The sequence below is a fragment of the Perca flavescens genome, chromosome 5, assembly GCF_004354835.1.
Source record: "Perca flavescens isolate YP-PL-M2 chromosome 5, PFLA_1.0, whole genome shotgun sequence".
Lineage (NCBI taxonomy): Eukaryota > Metazoa > Chordata > Actinopteri > Perciformes > Percidae > Perca > Perca flavescens.
Window position 1 is genome coordinate 4,014,166 of NC_041335.1, and position 18,050 is coordinate 4,032,215.

An 18,050-nucleotide genomic window follows, 5' to 3' on the forward strand; every position below is an offset into this window, starting at 1 on the left:
AGAGAAGCTATAAAGAAATTACCACCATTTTCTTTCAGTTACTGAGTTGTAACTGTAGGGGCTATGAAGGGTTAAGGCCTGGTAAATAGACCATTGCTGTCCCTAAACATTGAAGAGGGTGCACAGCATGGGGAGAGCAGCTGCAGTGAAACACTTGCTAGCTGTGTTGTTACTAAGCAGACAATAAGTCTTTATAGTAAAGCCTGGTTACACACTGCCCGGTCAACTCCCTGTAGCATAACACTGCACTGGAATGAGACTGCCTCCAACGCACACAGATACAGTATACAGCCATGATGTGGACAGTAAACACACTACCAATTTCCATGCAAGAATTTAGTGCGACTCCTCCACTTCCTGCCCTGAGCCACGCCCTGGTGCCTTCCAGCACCAACAGGGGAATGTGACCTCATATGCCTCTGAACCAGAGACACACACAACACTGACTGTATGTCCACACTTTACATATTCAGCTGATATTGTAAAGCATTTGCATTTAGAGCATTTAGATAATGTTGTTATCCAGAGTGTGTGCTACACTAGGATAAAGAAGTGTTGTGTACAGTAGCAAGAGCAAAACTGTATTAGTTGCCATACAAGTGAGCTGTTACAGAGCTCAGTAATGCAAAGTCCATTAGAGGCATTTAATGTAGGATACATGCAGCTGCACAGTATCACACAGATTAGCATTGAAGTCATAGGATGTGCTTTACAACCACAGAAGGACAATGGTCAAATGCAGTCACACACACACACACACACACACACACACACACACACACACACACACACACACACACACACACACACACACACACACACACACACTCACTCATACACAACATAAACACTCACATAGACACACCCTTACTCCCTCATAACACTCACACAAACTGAGTCATTCATCACTACCTCAAAAAGCTTCTGCTTTCCAAAGTGTCTCCACGCACACACCACACCCTGCAGTCACAGTCCACTGTCTGTGTGTTCATGTGTGTTTGTGTGAAGTGGATGTTGCAATCAGTTGCACATTCTCACGCTTCTCATAGATGATTTAACCTCAGCTACAAAGAGGATGTCTTTGAGTTTGTTCAAAAATACATCACAATTTTTCTTTTTGCAAAACTCTACAACAACTGAGATGTGTTTATATACAAGCCACTCATTTTTCTTTACTGAAGTTAAAGGACTTTTACTGTGAAATATTTTTAACTTGAGTGAAACATTTACTTGGTTGATGAGGCAAAACACCATTAGCTTAATTAGGAAATTAGGATTTGAGGCAGAGATGTTATTTTTTGATCAGTGTAATGTGCAAAAACATTCAAAAAGCCTGAGTAGTATCACCGCAGAAGAATCAGGTAAAGCTACTGATAATATTGGTGTAAAAAGGATGTCTATGTTAGTAAATAGTACAATATGTTATGCAGAAGCCTAGTTTCAAATCATCTCTTTGGTGTCGTACTACAAATTAATAAGAGATTTTGCCCTCATATTTTGTTTAAATCAAGCAACTAAACACATGCTAGTAGTGAGCAGTCTTGTATAAAGTAATTGAATGCAATACTTGAGTAAAAGTACAAGTATATTACCAGAAAAACACTTTGGTAGAAGTTAAAGTCACCTTTAAGAATATTACTTGAGTAAAAGTCTTAAAGTATATGATAAGTCATTTTCTGATATTAAATATGATTAATTATCAGAAGTAAAAGATAATGTAAATGCTTTGTTGTGGCTATCTTATAGTCGTCTCACTTTGCCAGACCTTCCTCCACAGCGCCGCGGAGGAGGGTCTGGCTAGTCCACACAGCATTCCAGGATGGGAGAAAAACGTGCTCTGGTTTATTGGCATTTCTTCAGACCAATCACAATCGTGATAAGTGCTGCACGGAGCCCCAGTGCCTCTGCAAAATAGCCACAGGAAGGAACTTGTTTTGGTGGAACGTGTACGTTCAAAAGTTGTTTTAGTCGTGCAACAGAAAACTCAGATTGAACAGATAGTCTAGCTAGCTGTCTGGATTTACCCTGCAGAGATCTGAGGAGCAGTTAACCATAGTCCTCACAAATCCACCGGAGTTAAGAATTCCAACACCAAGGAAGCTTTAGGTAACAGAAATCCGGCCAAAAATCAGGACATTCAGTGGAATTTCGGGCGTGAACTGGGCAATCCCGTAAAGCATAATATTCGTGGCTTCCACACAATACGGCCACAGGCGTGTAACGTTCCCAACCCCATTCACCACTGTCTCCGGGTCGTCATCGCCTGTTACATTGGCGGCAGAGCCTGCAGCAGAGCCTGCAGCAGGTGCTTCCATGACGCCATCAGTTATTATGCTTACTCCTCTTCTTCTTTTGTTTTGGTCAATGATTTTGGTGCTTGGCGCTGGGCAACAAACAGGCATTACGTCACCAACTGGAATGGAGCGTGCACCAAAACTATCGGTGTATGAAAGGGTGTGTGAATGGATGAATGAGAGGCAAATTGTAAAGTGCTTTGTCCGGTAAGGTAAAAAGGCACTATATAAATGCAGACCGTTTACCATCAACTTGCAATCTAGGAGCAATGATTTGCCAAACCTGATCTTTGAAGTCTAACAAATTTCTTCTGATTTTATTTTGTAGTAACGAGTAAGGAAGATGCTTAGGGGGTGTATACATTTTTTTTTAGGAAATGCAGTGGAGTAAAATTTTAAGTTTCCAGAAATATCAATAACAAAGTAAAGTACAGATACGGGAAAATTCTACTTAAGTACAGTAACAAAGTATTTGTACTGTTGTACAGATTTGTACAGATTTTGCTTTACTTTCTCTCTGAGTGTACGATAAGGAAATTGAAAATGAATCATAAAGTAGCATAAATGTAGTACTAATGCTTATATTATCTCATTATAGAACAGACTAACTTCTATATTTAGATATAATTGTGCAAAACAGGTGGTTCTAATACACAATACAACTTAAGTAAGAGTAATGATGCATTTTCATCAGCAATTGTGATCCATTGTATATTGTGAATAATTGTGAAAATTTGTGGAGTGTGGAACTTGCCATAGTGCTTTTTCAGGTCCCGTTATGTGCTGTTTTCTCACCTACTGTCTCTTTTTCTAGAGCAAATCGTGGAGAAAGATGAAGGGCCCTACTACAATCACCTGGGATCTGGACCTACTGTAGCCTCTATACGAACCCTGATGGAGACCAGGTGAGTCTTTTTCTCCTCTCCTCTCCTCTCCTCTCCTCTCCTCTCCTCTCCTCTCCTCTCCTCTCCTCTCCTCTCCTCTCCTCTCCTCTCTCCCCCTTCCCTCCTCCTCACATTTTGTCCTTAGGGAATCCGTGACCCAGAATCCAGTAGGAGAAACAGGACATATCAGCATCGTCAGCATATCAGAGGCAAAAGCACAAGGGTAGCAGCAGATGATAGCTTAGAGTGAGAGGAATAAGGGAGGATATAAATCAAATCACAGAGAGAGACAGAGAAAAATTACTGAGAGAGGAAGACAGACAGAAGGGGGGAAAGAGGAGAGATATTAGGTTTAGTGGAAAGCACTAATATCAAGTTCAGTTATTTTTACTAGTAACAGTCCTCTGCATTAATTAAGGTGAAATTACAGTAAACAAATAATCAAATTGAAGGTAAAAATCTATGTGCTATGTTTTTATAAATGAGGCAACAGATGCCATTTAGCATTAACCATCGGGACTCTAATGTAACCCATGTCACATACAGTACATAGTACTATCTAGACAGCCCCACCAAACCAATCCAATAAGCTGTTGATACTTTGTCTGCTATGCATCAGCAAACTTGATAATAAAAAGACAGATTGAGTTTGGTCTTTTGATCTTCATATTATTAATATTTATTCAATTTAGCAAGGAACAGCTCCTCAGCTGGTAATTTTAATAAACAAAGTGCAGCTATAGCCTCTTTAAATCATCATAATCAATCAACCTGTTTTTAAGGAATGAAGAGTTGCTATATTTTTCATAGCTTTGTAACCTCAGAATGTAGAAAAAAACGTGTACTCGGTGTAACCTTCTATAACCGGATGACACATTGTGTTATGCTTTAAGGTAACAGTTCAGAACATTGTACTGGGCCACACATTTGGCTGTTATTCACAGAGAAGCTGGATTTCAATAGGACCTATGAGTCATAAGTCCCTGGAGAGCACAGGGTGATGGAGGGGGGTTGTTTGACCAGAGACCACTTTTTTTTGTTTGAGAGATGACATAAGACGTTAAGGCCCCAATGTCCCTATAGCTGACCTTTGACCCACCCCTGACTCCAGCAGGCCACCCCTGTGGTGACAGAGCCCACTCCCCTCCCACTCTCTGAGCCACCTCGGGCTGGTTCCTATTCAGGAAGAGCCCCTTGTATTCACTGCCACACCTAATCTGCTCCGGCCTGAAGTTTTCACAATGGCAGGTATCAAGCAGGCAGGAGACCTGATCTGAGCTGACAAGTTCGGATGACCCATCCCCACCCAAACGCAACCTCTGACATTCTCCACACACACACACACACACACACACACACACACAGACCTGCGGAAACACAAAAATGCATGATTAGGACTACTATTAGGTAATCTCTCAACACTCTATTATTTGCCCAAGCAGGTGTTCACAAAATAAAAATAAGCTCATTTATGCACATGTGGTCACAAACACCTGCACAGAAAATCTCCAAGAGAAGACCCTCTGACTGGCATCGTGTGGAGGCTAGTGGGTTCTGGTTTGCTCTGCCATGCTTGTGTGAATATCAGCAGAGCCTTGTGAACACTCCTCACCAGCTAGTGCTGCTGAGGTTGGCCCGTCTATGTCAGTTTTGACATAAACTACTACTCCCACAGTCTACAAAATAACAGATTTAGAGCTACATAAGCAAAAGCAATAAGTGGCATAAAACATAACAAACTCTGAAAAACTGCATTATGTCACCTATTACAACTATTACTGTTATTGAGTGGCACAAGTTGACCTTTATCAGCAACCGTTTGGCCAACTGAGCAAATCTAATCTGAGCTGTCAGATTGTTCAACTCAGTTCAACGCCTTACATTGTTTTTTCATGTTAAGCATTAGACAGATTCGTTACACAGAAATGTAGGCTGTATTATAATGTTTTTTGGATTGTTAATACAGGCACAAACCACACATCCATATTGCTGGTCAACTGGCTGTTAGGTGTAGTGTTTGTTGTGTGTTTGAGTGCAACTTTCAACACAAGGAGTCAGTCAGCAAATTCTTGGAGGTCGGCTTGGTGGCCCTTGGGGCCCTACACAGGAAAGACTGCAGTGTGTTTTTAGATTTAGGCCACTTGAGTGTCAGCTTGGTGTGTCAGGGCTATACAGATAGGCATTAGGGCTATCTGATCTGAAGAGAAGCTATTCTGGCTCCAAACACCAAGTGTTCAAGTGGAAGAACTTTAAAAGAACTAAATTCTTTCTCCTTCTGTGTAGGTATGGGGAGAAGGGGGATGCCATACGGGTTGAGAAGGTGGTGTACACAGGCAGAGAGGGGAAAAGCTCACAAGGATGTCCTATTGCTAAGTGGGTAAGTAGCATCGCATCACATCTGCCATGTGTTTGAAGTTTTGAAAGAGCCTTACATTACACAACTTTTAGTGTAGGTGACTGCTGTGGGATAAGAAGCAATAGTCTTTTGAGACTTGGTATTGTCACAGTCTCTTCTTTTTTTTCTTTGATTGAGTTTACATTTTAAAATAACAGCCCATGACTTTTTGACAGGCTTTCAATAACTCAGTCAAAGCCTGATTGTGTTTAAGTGAAAGGCAGAAACATTTTTTTTAGACTTGCATCCCACCTGACAATGACAGCCGATCAACACATTTATGCCTGTGTGTGTGTGTGTGTGTGTGTGTGTGTGTGTGTGTGTGTGTGTGTGTGTGTGTGTGTGTGTGTGTGTGTGTGTGTGTGTGTGTGTGTGTGTGTGTGTGTATGTATAATGAGAGGTCCTGGAGAGACACCTAGCCAAGTTTGTCACGCACAGTGAGTAAATAAATATAAGGTCTCACTCTGTGACAACTGCCCAGCCTTCCTTCCAGTGTCACCCCTGACACATCCTGCTAATGACTTTATGGATTCAAAACAGTCATCCTACTGAGGGAGAGTGAGTGTGGGTGTGTTGGAGACAGAGAGAGGGGGAGTTTAGAGATAATAAAAGTGAAAGAGAGCAGGCTTGCACATATCAATAGCCATTTATCCTTACTGATAGAAAAAACTGTTGCAAGGAACGAATTATAAAGGTTATGTGAAGCAAAATGTTGAATATTTAAAGTCTTTGTCCATTAGTATATTGTATAGTATGAGACTCTCCAGCTATAGGTATTTAACCTTTAGCATCATGAGCAAATTTAGGATTGGTATCCAGTCACCACAGCAGGTAAGATTTCAGTACAGTTATCAAATATCCTTTCAAAATGCAGAAACATCAACTGTTTCTCATTGTGTCTTGTTCAGTCAAAAAAAAAAAAAAGCATTGGACATCTAAAGGTGCCTGCTTGAAGGCGCAAATGTTTATTACTAACAAATTCAGTAACTACAGAATTAGACAATAGAAGATTTGGCAGCATGTCATTTTAGTTGTAAGTATTGTGAATCAAAATTAGAGTAGTGGAACTTAGTGAGCATAAATGAAGGCGTTGCTGGTAATGAGCCAGGGTGTTCACCTCCACTGGATAAAATAACGATAAGCTCTGTTTCCTGTCAGGTGATCCGTCGTAGCGGCGTGACAGAGAAGCTGCTGTGTCTGGTGCGTCACCGTGCAGGCCACCACTGTGCCAACGCTGTCATCATCATCCTCATTATGGCCTGGGAAGGTGTCCCAAGGGCCCTGGCTGACAAGCTGTACAGCGAGCTCAGTGTCACCCTCACCAAATATGGCAACCCCACCAGCCGACGCTGTGGCCTCAATGATGAGTGAGTAGCTGATGGGATCTTTGACACTGGTTTTCTAACATAAAAGTTTGTGGATGTGCAGAGACAGTTTGTCAGCATTATATTGCATTCCTATACCTTCACTGCACCTGTATGAGTTATCTTTTTAGTCATGTGCTAAACTGTTTTACAGTATCTGAAGTCATCTTTATCAGAACTTTCAGGCAGACCTATGACACCAATAATGCTGATGTGCGCATCTGTGACATGGAAAAGTACTCCAGAGACATAGAGCTAAATTTAAGGCAAATATTGTTGTATGCAGAAAAACAAACATTGTGTACACATTGTCAATGTTATACATCCCACTCCCACAATTAGCTATGAATGGATGTTGACACACCCTTGTTTAACCTGGTTTAGACATAGACAGAGTTCACTAACTGGGTTTAGAATACAAGTCTTCCCCTCCTAGCAGCCTCTGAGTTATTACACTAGTTAGATACTTTAAACTATATTAGCCTATTAACTAATCGCATGTGAGTAGGTCACATTTTATCTGTCTGTGCTACACATATATAAATGTAAGATAAAGTAAAAAGATATTTGTTTTAAGACCAAGCTTCAAGTGAAATATTGCGCAAATGAGATTTCTCTCTGCTACATTGTTATATCCCACTCAACCCAGTTAAAATAGAGTGTACACATGATGCACATCATTTACACATCATTTACACATGAAGCTGAGAACGTGCTCAATGTCTCCCCCTGCAGTCGTACCTGTGCATGTCAAGGCAAGGACAGTGAAACTTGTGGTGCTTCCTTCTCCTTTGGCTGCTCCTGGAGTATGTACTTTAATGGCTGTAAGTACGCCCGAAGCAAAATACCGCGCAAGTTCAGGCTACAAGGAGATCGCCCTGAAGAGGTACGCATCACATAAAAAAACACTTGTTGTTTAGAACTATACAAAGAGAATAATACGAATATAAGAATATGCTAATATTGAATTAGTGAGGTTTTAAAAATAAAATAAAAAATCTTAATAATTTTAAGCTACCGTTTTATAGCTCTATGGCTTTGTGTTTGGTTTTGTTTTGACCTGTGATCTATGTGTGTGCTCATCAGGAGGAAAAACTCAGGGATAACTTCCAGCATCTGGCAACTGAGGTGGCTCCTTTGTACAAGCAGCTGGCCCCACAGGCCTTCAGTAACCAGGTTTGTTGTAAAAGGCAAATGCCCATCACAGTCTTTACACAATAACAACTTCATGCTGCCATTAACTATCATACCTGCAAACTTGTCACTTTTCGGCAAAACTCACCGTTTTGAATGGGAAAATGTCATCTGGAGCTGGAGTAAACACGGTTAAAATGCTAACTGCTGAACAGTGTAAAAGTTTGTCTGTTTTTGACTGGAGAGGATTCCAACAACAGTCTATAGCTGCCGTTGTCTGAAAAACAACACAGATGTTGCTGAAATTCGTCTCGCCAGCCTTTTGCTGCATTCAAAGTTGTTGTAAAATACCCTTTTCCCAAACAGTGGTTGTTTTTGTGGTTTAACAGGAATTTACTGGTGAAATAACTTATTGTTATAAGTTATTGTTATTACATATTTTATAAATCATTTAAATTTTGACCCTGTGGCCTTAGCAATAAAGAAGCCGACAGTCGTTTTGGGCTCCTATTTTATTTTTTAGACCAACTATCATATATATATATAAAGTATCTTTTTTTTCTTCTCGGGTGGGGTGGCTTTTTCAGAGTTTGCAGGTATGAACTATATTTATCATCTTCCTCACACACAATGAGTACACCAGACCATTCAGACATTGGCTGTCAAATAATAACACTCCTTGCTTCTTTGCACAAAGACTGAGAAACAGAAAAGAATCTACTGACAGGGATTGACTTAACTTATAAAAGTTATTTTTTTCAAAATGACAAATAACACCTGTGAAGTGCTGCCTTGGAGAAATGTAACTGCTGTATGTGTGTCTATCTTGAATGTTGAATGTCCTCTTCCTCAGTGCCAGACAGAGTCGAAGGCTCCAGACTGCAGGCTGGGCTTGAAGGAAGGCCGCCCGTTCTCTGGAGTCACTGCTTGCATGGACTTCTGTGCCCACGCTCACAAGGACCAGCACAACCTCTACAATGGTTGCACAGTGGTAAGATCACTCACCATACTCTTTTAATAAGTAAAATAAAAAGTGTTGATGTTTTTGTACCTTGACACAGTTTCCATTTAATCTTGCTCTCCCACTCTTTCTCTGTTAGGTGTGTACTTTAACTAAGGAGGACAACCGTTCAGTGAAGGAGATCCCTGAGGATGAGCAGCTCCATGTGTTGCCTCTTTACAGGATCTCCCAAACTGATGAGTTCGGCAGTGAAGAGGGCCAACGTCTGAAGATGCAGACGGGAGCCATCCATGTGCTTCAGGCTTTCCGCCGTGAGGTGCGCAAGTTGCCCGAACCTGCCAAGTCCTGCCGACAGCGCCGACTGGAGGCCAAAAAGGCCAATTCGGAGAAGAAGAAAAATAAACTCATGCAGCAGGCAGGGGAGACACCAGAGAAGACAGTGGTAAAGGCAGAGGTCTGCATCACCGGTTCCCCTCAACTCCAAGGCAATAAAGGTTAGTTGTTTGATTTTGTGTCACTCATAATGTACTTTGATTGTGTTCAACAGATGTCCAGACTGTAAGGCACCTTATTTTAAATTACTTGACTTGGGGCCTTGTTATGTATCGTAAAATGTATTTACTCTAACCCTAATCTGCAAGCAGGGTGTAACAGAACTCAAATAAAACAAGACATAAACAATTAAAAACTAAAATGCATTTAAAGTTTAGTATGTAATTTACTTTTCCTTTGTTTTAAATATTCAGCAATTATAAAACAGGAAGTGAAGCCTAACATCAAGAAGGAGCCCTTTAACGGATCAATAGAGAGATACCCTGTGCAGGCAACAGACCCGTTCAGCAACATCTATCCACACCCTGCCTACTATGCAAGGGGAGGCCTCCCCCCAACTGGCCAGCCCTCTGCACCAGACGCAGTAAACGGTTACCACCACAATCTGCCCGCAATGCACTATGGCTACTACAACTATCCACCCAATGCACTTTTCCCCCCTAAGCTGAGGACCTACGAGGGTCGAAATGGCTCTTTGCCCAAAGCAGGCAGCAAGGCTGTCCAGGTTGACACCAAGCCTGATATTCAGAGCCTTCAGGCCAGACTGGCCCAGTCCTACCCCAGCCACCCAGAGCAAGCCAATCACAGCGCTTACACCCAGCCTGCAGACTACAACCAGTCCCGTCCTTCCTCTGTCTGCTCTGAATCCTCCAACAGAGGCACTCCAGTCATCAAACAGGAGCCCATGGATGTGCCAGTCTATGAAGGCACAATGCAGAGCCAAGCTGGTGTCAACACACCTAGCACCACCCCCAAGCCTGCAGCCTGGCCTGGGCACAAGCTTAATGGAAGTATCGTAACTAAACTAAGTCCTGAAGCCTCACTGTTGAACCCAGACAAGCAGCAGTTTCACCAGCATCCCCAGCAGCGACAGCCCTCTCCTTACCCCCAGCAGTGGACATACCCTGGCTCAAATGCCCTGATGGTTTCCCCTGCCCCATCGCCGTCACTCAAGGTACCTCCCTCTCCATCTCCGTCCCCTCACCTACTCACAGCGTTCCCAGGTAACATACACCAAGGGTCCACACGCCCTGCCACCCCACACCCAAGCACCCCTCGCCCAGGTACACCACAGCAAGGCACCCCAGGCTCAGGAACCCCCAGGCACTGGGCCAGCCCTTGTCCTAGTCCTCAGCCAAATGCTTGGGCCATGGGGCCTATGGCACATAGCCCTGGTTTGAAGCACAGCAATCCTGCAGGAGCCTACCCTGACAAGATCTGGTCCAAGACTGGGGAAAGTCGGTGTTCCACTCCCCTTGGGCTCCAAGAGAAGGCCTGGAAGTCTTGTGGAGGTTCATTGGCAGGCAGTACCCCGTCCCCTGCCCCTGAGGGTCGCCTCTTCCCTGATGCCCTGCAGCAGTCAGATCAGGCCTGCTGGAATCCTGGCCGGGCTGAGAGTGATGTTGAGAGCACCCAGGGCCGCGAGGAGGATGACGATGAGGTGTGGTCTGACAGCGAGCACAACTTCTTGGATCCCAACATTGGTGGCGTAGCGGTAGCACCCGCTCATGGCTCGATCCTGATTGAATGTGCCCGTCGGGAACTACATGCTACCACTCCTCTCAAAAAGCCTGATCGCTCTCACCCTACCCGCATCTCCCTGGTCTTCTACCAGCACAAGAACCTCAACCAGCCCATGCACGGCCTGGCTATATGGGAGGCCAAAATGAAGCTGCTGGCAGAGCGAGCGCTGCAGAGGCAGCAGGAAGCAGCTCTCCTTGGCCTCTCCCAGGATGACATCAAGGCCCTTGGGAAGAAACGCAAGTGGGGGGCTACGGTGGCAGGTGCCAGTCCTGGACCTGGACAATGTAAAGACAAGAGGGAGGGGCCAGTGACGCGGTTAGCCCCCACGTTCCACACCTCCTCTATTGTTACTGTGTCTCCCTATGCCTTCACCCGCCTCACTGGGCCCTACAGCCACTTTGTCTGAGGTCAGACAGACACAAACAGACTGATAACTACAGAGTGGTGCAGTGGAGGGCTGGAGAGAGCGATGAGCAGGATGAATGTCTCTCAGCCGTCCCGCAGTCTGGCATCTCTCCATCCTGCCCCCTCCGCAGTCCACTTGGAGCAGGAGGGGACATTTTTATTGTTTTTTACCTCATGTCAGGCAGTGGTTTGGGCTTCAGACCCACTGCCTGTGGTGCTCTTCCTCTCTCTTCCCTGGAGAGGAACTCCATTGCTTTTTCTTGTTCATAGAATTTTAATGATTCTAATTATTGCTATTATTATCAATATTATTATGATTGCTATTGTTACTGTCAATGTTGTTATTACAGGTATTATGATAATGAAGACTTGTTTGTTTTTTATTATTGCTGTTTTCATTAATGTTATTATTAATGATGTGATTGTTTTTGGTTAAATATTTTTTTAAATCAATCAGTCTGAGTCGGTCAGACTCAGACAATTGCTTTTTCCATGTTTGGAAAACGTGTACCCCTTTTTCTGTTTTGGATTTTATTTGTTCTTGTCAATCTTCCAGCTGTACTTGGAGGAGGAGCCATTGTCTGCCTGGCAAGACAGCAAATCAATGTTACAGTAATCATATGTACGTATATAAAAAAGAAGAAAAGAAGCCTTTCCGGTAGGCTTGCCATAGAAATCTATCTCTATTTTGACATATACAGATATGTATCTTTGATTTTAAGGCAATTTAGCCCTCCATAAAAGATCAATAATATTATTATTAACCTGGGCTCTATTTCTTAGTTTTGTGTTCAAATGTACGTTGCTTATGCAGCAGCACTGCTGTCTAATGCCTCATTTCCACTGCATGGTTCGGCTCGACTTGACTCAACTACATTTTTTTTTTTTTTGAGTACCAGGTGCTATTTCGCTTTTCACTGCGGATAGTACCCTGTTAGTGTAGGCTGGATTCTCAGCTGGTCGCCATAACAACATTGCGTGAAACTGCTGTGATCTGCATCTTCAAGCGATACTCGCTGGATCTTTTCATCTGCAACATTCTTGCACCGTGGCGTAGTGGACAGTGTAGTGTACGTCGTAGTTTTCGCAGGCTGCCATCTTTTAAAATCTGGGGCGAGTGAATAACAAAATTGCAGTCACGGTAACTTGTCTATTTTAAATGGCAGGTTTGTGCAGGATGTCCCCTGTCGCACTAGTGACGATTCTCTCTGACCAATCAGTGGTCTGCAGTGTTTAAAGTTGCTTTGAACCTCGGTCAAGGTGGTACCAAATACTATCCACGACTTTTGTTAATGGAAAACCCCAGAAAAGAGTAGAGCCGTGCCGTACCATGCAAAACACAAAGGACAGTAACACTGTACTGGGACCTGCCAAAATCCTTTTTTTTTTATTTTCTATTGCCTGGATCTTAGTATTTGCGTGATTTCGGTTTTAGTTGGGAAAATCTGTGCAATTCAGTCTCCCAGCATTATGTACAAATACAATATATTCTATTATTATCTACACAACTGGTGAGAACAGAAGAAAGAAGGAAGGAAAGACAGGGCTCCACCAAAGTCAGCTGTCAAAGCACTAAGCAGTGTATATCAGAATCTCATCAGTTGTATTTGCACTGATACAAACAATTTTACTGTACCTATTTTGATGTGACCACTGCAAGAAGTAGAACACATAAAAGGACTCTTTCAATTGGAGGCTGTTTCTTTGATATTACATGAATACAGCTGAAGAGCAGAGCTTGGTTTTAACAGTTTGTTTTATGGCTGTGCAGAGCACAGGCTAACACTGAAATTTTAAAGTTATAAACAAAACCCAGCGTCGTGATGCAAAACGTAGGAAAAGAATGCCCAGATTAAAAATAATTGCCGTCTAAATCACATTTGGAGAAAACGTTGCTGCTTCTCTTGTCGTCAGATGGCGTGCTCCTCCTTTTCTGCACCCCTCCAGCTTTTGACTGGTGCTCAATTTCCAGCTCTGATAGATTTTCATTCCACTACTCTTCATGGCACTTGATGCTGTACTTAGGTGCTCTAACTCTAATCTGGCTCAACTAGTATTCGCAAATGTGAATTTGTTTTGCCCGAGGTGGAGTAGCAGAATGATGGGATGTATCGCTTCGGTGGATGTTAATGTTTAACTGTCCATATCTGGTACTTCACAGAGGCTAAAATAAGCGCTACTATTTGCAAATGCCATTTGACCCAGATCTGCCACAGGTGGCATACTTTATCTTACTATAACATTCTAGTAGGGGTGAGCACCTCTGAGTTTAAACTCTAGAGGGCAGCAGTGACTGCTGTTTCAAAGTGGTTTGTACAAACAAACCTGCAAGCACTTGAGATCCATTCAGAAGCCAGTAGAGCCTTGCCTTGCTACTTTAACCATCCATGGCCAGTAGAGGAGGATCTCACAGCCTGTTTGCTGACCATGGATGGGACTCACCAAAGCAGCTCAAGGGAAAGTTGATCTTTGTCCCCTTGTGGCAAAAATGTGAATGAAGTCTGGAGAAGCTTTTAGGGAAGCCCAATCCTAGGTTTAAGCAGAAGGAAACAGTGTTGGGACAGCAGTGCTTTTGGTGCTCCTACACACACACTCTGGTGCTCTCCTATTATTACACTTGATTTACTGTGAAAGGCCCACTCCTTCCTCTGCATGGTGCTGTCATCTATAGAGCAGAGGGAGGCGCTTCCTTCTGCAGGCACCTTGTCACCACAGAGCCAGCCAATCAAAGTGGCCGCCCTGTGGTTGCAGCTCTGTCATTGGGCTCGACAACTGGTTCATTTTGAGGTGCTTTTTTGCAGTTTATTGGTGCAAAGCGGTTTGGTCTCAAACTAAGTACACTGTACAGGGCAGAGAAAGCACAGTCATTCGGTGCATTGTTCGTAACCCATTCACAGAGCAAACAATAGTACTAAGAGCTAAAGGGAGACTGGGAAAATGACTGTAGCTTCTGGGAGTTGGCGCCAAATTCAAGTGCATTGAATCAATGAATCTCTCACTTTGCATGCGTGTCTTAAAATGACTCAAACGCATGGGTGCGTGAAAGAGAAAAGCCAAAGAGAGAGACTATTTGAGAGCCTGGATAGCCTTTTTTTTTCGTTTTCAGGCATCGACCATGTTACTATTTGATTAATTGAATTCAAGCAGTGACATGGTTTACTTGCAACATGTGTCGAAAATGAAAATGAGCGGCTAATATAATTGGATACAGGCTGACTCCTGGCTGCTGGGGGGGTTGTTTGAGTCAAGGCCCTGGTCATCTGTGAAAGACCCTGTTACCTCTCCCGAGGGTCTCCAGCTCTCTACCTCACGCTGTAGAGACACTGGTCACAATCACAACTTGCTACTGAGGGCAGAGAATCATGCATATGTCCCTTTGTGTGTTCTAGATCTCCACACTCATTTTAACCTCCTTTTTTTTACTCTTATTTATTACTACATGGTGATGATGATGATGATAATGATTGTCTTTGATGTTATTGTTTTTTTTTTTTCATCTTTTTTTATATAGCTAATACAAATTGTACATAGAGAAGAAAAGATTTATAAAAGCACTTTTAATCTTGATTTTAATGACAAAAAGAAAGAGCCGATTATTGACAACTTGAAGCTTAGTTTTGTTTTTTTTGTTTTTTTTCTCAAGAGAGAGATACAAATGTAAATATTAAAATATTTAGGTAAGATTATTTAACTGGTGAGGATAGTACCTGAACCATGAATGACAAGGGGGTATTTTGAAGTCTCTGACAGCCCTCCACAACAGTAAACAACACTTGGTCCCAATGTGTTGTGTGTAAATGTGTGCTTAGTAACACTGTGGTTTTGCTTTCGTAAGTACTGTACCCCTTGTCAGCATGTAACTGACAGAGACTTGTCACAAATTCATCAGCCCTATTATGTAATGCGAAACCCCACTTGACTGACTCACTGACGACGGCCACTATAACTGGAGGATCCCCAATCAAATTTCAATTTAAGCTTAAAAAAAACCCTCGACGACAGTGATCTACTGGCAGCAAGCTAAGGACAAATCTAGAAAGGTAGCCGTGAACCTGACAACGTGTGGAAATGTGCTTATTCACTTCCTCGCCGAGAGTTAGATGAGACGATTGATACTACTAAGTAGTTGGAGCCAGCAGGTGGTTAGCTTAGCACCAAGATGGAAAACAGGGGGAAACAGCTAGCCCGGCTCTGTGAACAGGTAACAAAATCCACCTCCCAGCACACATGATCTAAAATTGAACTGGTCTAAACAGTCTCATTGGAACTACAGCCACCTGTAAGATTGACTTATTTTTGTATGGCTGAAGCAATAGGGCTTTAGAAGTGCTGGTAGGCAGATTTCGTTACCTTTGGTCAGAGCCAAGCTAGGCGTTTGCCCCTGTTTCCAGTCTTTATGCTAAACTAACTGACGGCCGCTGGCTGTAGCTTTTGTATTTAGCGTACAGAAATGAGAGCGGTATTGATCTTCTCATCAAAGTCTAATATTTCCCAAAATTTTGAACTTTTTTCCCTTAATATCAGTAGAGTTGCCCTATAAATGTACCACCCATCATGTGCAGGGACGCATCCAAAGGGGGGGGGGGGGGGGGGGGGGTAGTTGCAGAGCCAGTCTGAGGTGAATCATAGAGAGATGTTTTAGCGAGTAATAGCCCAGCAATCTTTGTCAGTTGTGTTAGAATATCAGGTAAGAGACCGCCTCCCTGCTTGTTTAGATGTATCTATCATTATCTAATCTAGTTCTCATTATATTAAGTATGAAATTGGCGTAAAAATCATGATGCCCCTGTGGAAGATTAGATACCATGCTCGTTTGTAATAATTCATCATATGATACACACATCACGGCCGACAGTAGTTTGACTGGTGCTGGGACTGGTACAGTGACAGCCCATTTTACTCTTTAACCATAACATTACACACACACACACACACTTGCCTAACAATGGGTGCTGAGGATACAGTGTACATGATATCTTAATAACTGTAAATTTCTAAATGTCTCGCAAGTTTGGTGGATGGTTCTCATGAGAGGCCTCCTCCCAAACACGAACCGAGATGAAGGGGTCAGTCAGCTGGTGCTATGACGCTGCACCTTAAAATTCACTGTGTAAAAAGAAAAAAAAAAGTGCAAGGGATAAATGATTACCACAGATATTTTTCTGAGCTCTTCGAATGTCAAGAGATGTGTACTTTTGATTCAAGCAGTTTCATGGGATGGGAAGCTGCCCAGGTGCTGACTTTATGAAAAGTCTTTTGTTACGATGCTACAAATTTACATCTCTTTATGAGGGCAGGGGTGGCACTCAAACAGTTGATCACATTCTCTATTAATATTCATTCCATATTGTACTTGAACTCATTAAAACTAGGATGAGATATAGAATCATATATGAGGACTGTTTTTTTGGGTTTCACATTTGGTACAGCAAGTACCAAAGGCTATTGAAATGATCTTTTGAGTATGTTGTACATGTTCATGTTAACTGAATGCTAAGATATTTGAACAATACAAGAAGAGTAATTGTGTACTTCCTCCCTTCCTCTCCCTGGTCATGCACTTCTTTTACTCCACCCCTCTCTTAATCTTGTATATTCTGTCTTTCTTACACACACACACACACACACACACACACACACACACACACATACAGATATAGATATGCATCTCACTGTGTGTGGCCCACTTTTAGAAGTCAATTGAACACCTTTAATGAACACTCTCCAAATTTGAGATAGAGACTTAGACCCTGGCCGTACAAAAAAGAAAAATGAACCTACACAACTGGCAGCTACATTTGAGTTTTAGGATTGCTCTTGGTTCTTTATTTTCATGTCAAGGATGCAGTATGTAAAAAAAAAAAAAAAAAAAAGTGTTTTTGTTCAGTCTCTCTCTCTTTGTAGCTGTATGGTGTATCATGTGAATACATAGTGTATGTGGTAAAAACCCCACAATATTGTTTTATGTTGCGCGATAAATAAAAACATTGAAGTGAAAACAAAGTGTTTGGTTAAGTGACTTTATTTTCTGCTCAAGATGTAACCAGTTATGATCATTATTATTGTGGTGCAGTGATGGTCAACCTACAGCTTTGGTGTGAAAATGTGTTCCAACAGGAAAGTCATTGGCACCATTTCACTGATTTGTGGCTCCAATTTGATGAGTAACCTCAGAGTGGTCTCACAACAAGGAATAGAAGGCCTAAAAATGCCCCAAAATTAATCTTAAAAAGAAAGCTTCAGCTAGGGTGGCCGGGTTAGCTCAGTTACAGTTTTTTACTATCACTTTGCTACTAATTAAAGAACCTTGATGTCATTTTTCAAAACTCCATACACAAAACTCAAAACGGTCATCGCTTGTAACACAGGCTGTCCAATGTCAAAACATTGCATTGTGCATTCATATCTTTAAATAAATTGCACTTGCACAATCATTGGTTCAAAAAACAAATTTATTGTGAAATACCACTGAAACGTTACTTTAGATCACCCACACACAAGCTACCCATAGTTTCACTGTGTCATCGTTATTACAAT

The 18,050-nt window shown here is 42.4% G+C and overlaps 1 protein-coding gene across 4 annotated transcripts in view; it reads left to right on the forward strand.

The window, feature by feature from the left end:
* Nucleotides 1-16,083, forward strand: part of tet3 (tet methylcytosine dioxygenase 3) — a 46,154-nt gene extending 30,071 nt beyond the window's left edge. For all 4 annotated transcript variants that reach the window (XM_028577369.1, XM_028577372.1, XM_028577370.1 and 1 more), the window contains 8 exons: nucleotides 3,109-3,199; nucleotides 5,462-5,555; nucleotides 6,732-6,940; nucleotides 7,673-7,823; nucleotides 8,024-8,113; nucleotides 8,925-9,062; nucleotides 9,172-9,526; nucleotides 9,779-16,083. In XM_028577369.1, the coding sequence (XP_028433170.1) occupies nucleotides 3,109-3,199; nucleotides 5,462-5,555; nucleotides 6,732-6,940; nucleotides 7,673-7,823; nucleotides 8,024-8,113; nucleotides 8,925-9,062; nucleotides 9,172-9,526; nucleotides 9,779-11,514 (2,864 nt within the window). In that variant the 3' untranslated portion in view covers nucleotides 11,515-16,083. The remainder of the gene's footprint in view (nucleotides 1-3,108; nucleotides 3,200-5,461; nucleotides 5,556-6,731; nucleotides 6,941-7,672; nucleotides 7,824-8,023; nucleotides 8,114-8,924; nucleotides 9,063-9,171; nucleotides 9,527-9,778) is intronic.
* The last annotated feature ends 1,967 nt before the right edge of the window (nucleotides 16,084-18,050 follow it).